Below are 5,000 nucleotides of genomic sequence, written 5' to 3'. Positions count from 1 at the left end.
CCACAGCTTCCTGGAGCGAGACGCCTTCTGCATCGTCACAGAGTTCTGCCAGGTACCAGCCAACACCACACCCGTCCCAATGTTCCCATACAGCACGCGTGTCAGGCTACATCTACACACATTTGGTTTAAAAGTGCCCATATTATGAAAAAAATGACTTTTTCTGGGATTTGGGGAGTTATTTTGTGTCTCTGGTGCTTCCACACGCATACAGACTTTGAAAAAACCCTCCATGCTGTTCTGAGTGAGATACGGTTTCTGAATGTGTCCTGCCTTCAGTCTCTGGGTGAGCTGGTCAACATCTGCACGGCTTTCTACGTCACTAGCTGAGACGAGGGGCCTAGGGGGCTAACCGTTAGCATGCTAGCTAGTTCTCAATGGCAAAACACTGCTAAAACACACACTAGTTCACCATAATTTCCAAAAGAACTACTTCCATGTCCCTGTTCTGCAGGTATTCCACACAAAGTTGGAAGTGTTCCCTCGTTTAGAAGAAGTCTCCCAGATAATCCTGCCTTGTACTACTGAAGTTGGAGAAACAGCTAGCTAGCTCATGTGGTCCTTACCTAGCTACTGAGCGTGTAGTCCTTACCTAGCTACTGAACATGTAGTCCTTACCTGCTACTGAGCGTGTAGTCCTTACCTAGCTACTGAGCGTGTAGTCCTTACCTAGCTACTGAGCGTGTAGTCCTTACCTAGCTACTGAGCACGTTGTCCTTACCTAGCTACTGAGCGTGTAGTCCTTACCTAGCTACTGAGCACGTAGTCCTTACCTAGCTACCGAGCATGTTGTCCTTACCTAGCTACCGAGCATGTTGTCCTTACCTAGCTACTGAGCTACTGAGCACGTAGTCCTTACCTAGCTACTGAGCACGTAGTCCTTACCTAGCTACCGAGCATGTTGTCCTTACCTAGCTACCGAGCATGTTGTCCTTACCTAGCTACTGAACATGTAGTCCTTACCTAGCTACTGAGCGTATAGTCCTTACCTAGCTACTGAGCACGTTGTCCTTATCTAGCTACTGAGCATGTAGTCCTTACCTAGCTATTGAGCGTGTAGTCCTTACCTAGCTACCGGGCATGTAGTCCTTACCTAGCTACCGAGCATGTAGTCCTTACCTAGCTACTGAGCATGTAGTCCTTACCTAGCTACCGAGCATGTAGTCATACCTAGCTACTGAGCGTGTAGTCCTTACCTAGCTACTGAGCGTGTAGTCCTTACCTAGCTACTGAGCGTGTAGTCCTTACCTAGCTACTGAGCATGTAGTCCTTACCTAGCTACCGAGCATGTAGTCCTTACCTAGCTACCGAGCATGTAGTCCTTACTTAGCTACCGAGCGTGTAGTCCTTACCTAGCTACTGAGCATGTAGTCCTTACCTAGCTACTAAGCACGTAGTCCTTACCTAGCTACTGAGCATGTGGTCCTTACCTAGCTACTGAGCATGTGGTCCTTACCTAGCTACTGAGCATGTAGTCCTTACCTAGCTACTGAGGCGTGTGGTCATACCTGGCTACTGAGCGTGTAGTCCTTACCTAGCTACTGAGCGTGTGGTCATACCTAGCTACTGAGCGTGTGGTCCTTACCTAGCTACTGAGCATGTAGTCCTTACCTGGCTACTGGGCATGTAGTCCTTACCTAGCTACTGAGCGTGTAGTCCTTACCTGGCTACTGAGCGTGTGGTCATACCTAGCTACTGAGCATGTAGTCCTTACCTGGCTACTGAGCATGTGGTCCTTACCTAGCTACTGAGCATGTAGTCCTTACCTGGCTACTGAGCATGTGGTCCTTACCTAGCTACTGAGCATGTGGTCATACCTGGCTACTGAGCGTGTAGTCCTTACCTAGCTACTGAGCGTGTAGTCCTTACCTGGCTACTGAGCATGTAGTCCTTACCTGGCTACTGAGCGTGTAGTCCTTACCTAGCTACTGAGCGTGTAGTCCTTACCTAGCTACTGAGCGTGTAGTCCTTACCTAGCTACTGAGCGTGTAGTCATACCTAGCTACTGAGCATGTAGTCATACCTAGCTACTGAGCATGTAGTCCTTACCTAGCTACTGAGCATGTAGTCCTTACCTAGCTACTGAGCATGTAGTCCTTACCTGGCTACTGAGCGTGTAGTCCTTACCTAGCTACTGAGCATGTAGTCCTTACCTAGCTACTGAGCATGTAGTCCTTACCTGGCTACTGAGCGTGTAGTCCTTACCTAGCTACTGAGCATGTAGTCCTTACCTAGCTACTGAGCATGTAGTCCTTACCTAGCTACTGAGCATGTAGTCCTTACCTAGCTACTGAGCATGTGGTCATACCTAGCTACTGAGCATGTAGTCTTACCTAGCTACTGAGCATGTAGTCCTTACCTAGCTACTGAGCGTGTAGTCCTTACCTAGCTACTGAGCATGTAGTCCTTACCTGGCTACTGAGCATGTGGTCCTTACCTGGCTACTGAGCATGTAGTCCTTACCTAGCTACTGAGCATGTAGTCCTTACCTAGCTACTGAGCATGTAGTCCTTACCTGGCTACTGAGCATGTGGTCCTTACCTAGCTACTGAGCATGTAGTCATACCTGGCTACTGAGCGTGTAGTCATACCTAGCTACTGAGCATGTAGTCCTTGCCTAGCTACTGAGCGTGTGGTCCTTGCCTGGCTACTGAGCATGTGGTCATACCTGGCTACTGAGCGTGTGGTCCTTACCTAGCTACTGAGCATGTAGTCCTTACCTAGCTACTGAGCATGTAGTCCTTACCTAGCTACTGAGCATGTGGTCCTTACCTGGCTACTGAGCATGTAGTCCTTACCTAGCTACTGAGCATGTAGTCCTTACCTAGCTACTGAGCGTGTAGTCCTTACCTAGCTACTGAGCATGTGGTCCTTACCTAGCTACTGAGCATGTAGTCCTTACCTAGCTACTGAGCATGTAGTCCTTACCTAGCTACTGAGCATGTAGTCCTTACCTAGCTACTGAGCATGTGGTCCTTACCTAGCTACTGAGCATGTAGTCCTTACCTAGCTACTGAGCGTGTAGTCCTTACCTAGCTACTGAGCATGTAGTCCTTACCTAGCTACTGAGCATGTAGTCCTTGCCTAGCTACTGAGCGTGTAGTCCTTACCTAGCTACTGAGCGTGTAGTCCTTACCTAGCTACTGAGCATGTGGTCCTTACCTAGCTACTGAGCGTGTGGTCCTTGCCTAGCTACTGAGCATGTGGTCCTTACCTAGCTACTGAGCGTGTAGTCCTTACCTAGCTACTGAGCGTGTAGTCCTTACCTAGCTACTGAGCGTGTAGTCATACCTGGCTACTGAGCATGTAGTCCTTACCTGGCTACTGAGCATGTAGTCCTTACCTAGCTACTGAGCATGTAGTCCTTACCTAGCTACTGAGCGTGTAGTCCTTACCTAGCTACTGAGCGTGTAGTCCTTACCTAGCTACTGAGCGTGTAGTCATACCTAGCTACTGAGCGTGTAGTCCTTACCTAGCTACTGAGCGTGTGGTCCTTACCTGGCTACTGAGCGTGTAGTCCTTACCTAGCTACTGAGCGTGTAGTCCTTACCTAGCTACTGAGCATGTAGTCCTTACCTAGCTACTGAGCGTGTGGTCCTTACCTAGCTACTGAGCATGTAGTCCTTACCTAGCTACTGAGCATGTAGTCCTTACCTAGCTACTGAGCATGTAGTCCTTACCTAGCTACTGAGCATGTGGTCCTTACCTAGCTACTGAGCATGTAGTCCTTACCTAGCTACTGAGCATGTAGTCCTTACCTAGCTACTGAGCGTGTAGTCCTTACCTAGCTACTGAGCGTGTAGTCCTTACCTAGCTACTGAGCATGTGGTCCTTACCTAGCTACTGAGCATGTAGTCCTTACCTAGCTACTGAGCGTGTGGTCACTTACCTAGCTACTGAGCATGTAGTCCTTACCTGGCTACTGAGCGTGTAGTCCTTACCTAGCTACTGAGCATGTAGTCCTTACCTAGCTACTGAGCATGTAGTCCTTACCTAGCTACTGAGCATGTAGTCCTTACCTAGCTACTGAGCATGTAGTCCTTACCTAGCTACTGAGCGTGTAGTCCTTACCTAGCTACTGAGCATGTAGTCCTTACCTAGCTACTGAGCATGTAGTCCTTACCTAGCTACTGAGCATGTGGTCCTTACCTAGCTACTGAGCATGTAGTCCTTACCTAGCTACTGAGCATGTAGTCCTTACCTAGCTACTGAGCATGTAGTCCTTACCTAGCTACTGAGCATGTAGTCCTTACCTAGCTACTGAGCATGTAGTCCTTACCTAGCTACTGAGCGTGTAGTCCTTACCTAGCTACTGAGCATGTAGTCCTTACCTGGCTACTGAGCATGTGGTCCTTACCTAGCTACTGAGCATGTAGTCCTTACCTGGCTACTGAGCATGTAGTCCTTACCTGGCTACTGAGCATGTAGTCCTTACCTGGCTACTGAGCATGTAGTCCTTACCTAGCTACTGAGCGTGTAGTCCTTACCTAGCTACTGAGCATGTGAGTCATACCTAGCTACTGAGCATGTAGTCCTTACCTAGCTACTGAGCATGTAGTCCTTACCTAGCTACTGAGCATGTAGTCATACCTGGCTACTGAGCGTGTGGTCATACCTAGCTACTGAGCGTGTGGTCCTTACCCTAGCTACTGAGCATGTAGTCCTTACCTAGCTACTGAGCATGTAGTCCTTACCTAGCTACTGAGCATGTAGTCCTTACCTAGCTACTGAGCATGTAGTCCTTACCTAGCTACTGAGCGTGTAGTCCTTACCTAGCTACTGAGCATGTAGTCCTTACCTAGCTACTGAGCATGTAGTCCTTACCTAGCTACTGAGCGTGTAGTCCTTACCTAGCTACTGAGCATGTGGTCCTTGCCTGGCTACTGAGCATGTAGTCCTTACCTGGCTACTGAGCATGTAGTCCTTACCTAGCTACTGAGCGTGTAGTCCTTACCTAGCTACTGAGCGTGTAGTCCTTACCTAGCTACTGAGCGTGTAGT

At 48.8% G+C, this 5,000-nt stretch overlaps 1 protein-coding gene across 1 annotated transcript in view; it reads left to right on the top strand.

The window, feature by feature from the left end:
- nek11 (NIMA-related kinase 11) overlaps window positions 1-5,000 on the top strand; it is an 89,642-nt gene that overhangs the window by 17,287 nt on the left and 67,355 nt on the right. The window contains exon 2 of the mRNA XM_078251739.1: window positions 1-52. This exon is cut by the window's left edge and continues 114 nt beyond it. Coding sequence (XP_078107865.1) covers window positions 1-52 — 52 coding nt within the window. The remainder of the gene's footprint in view (window positions 53-5,000) is intronic.

This window comes from Sander vitreus, chromosome 6 (genome assembly GCF_031162955.1).
Source record: "Sander vitreus isolate 19-12246 chromosome 6, sanVit1, whole genome shotgun sequence".
NCBI lineage: Eukaryota > Metazoa > Chordata > Actinopteri > Perciformes > Percidae > Sander > Sander vitreus.
This window is presented reverse-complemented; position numbering and strand designations above follow the sequence as displayed.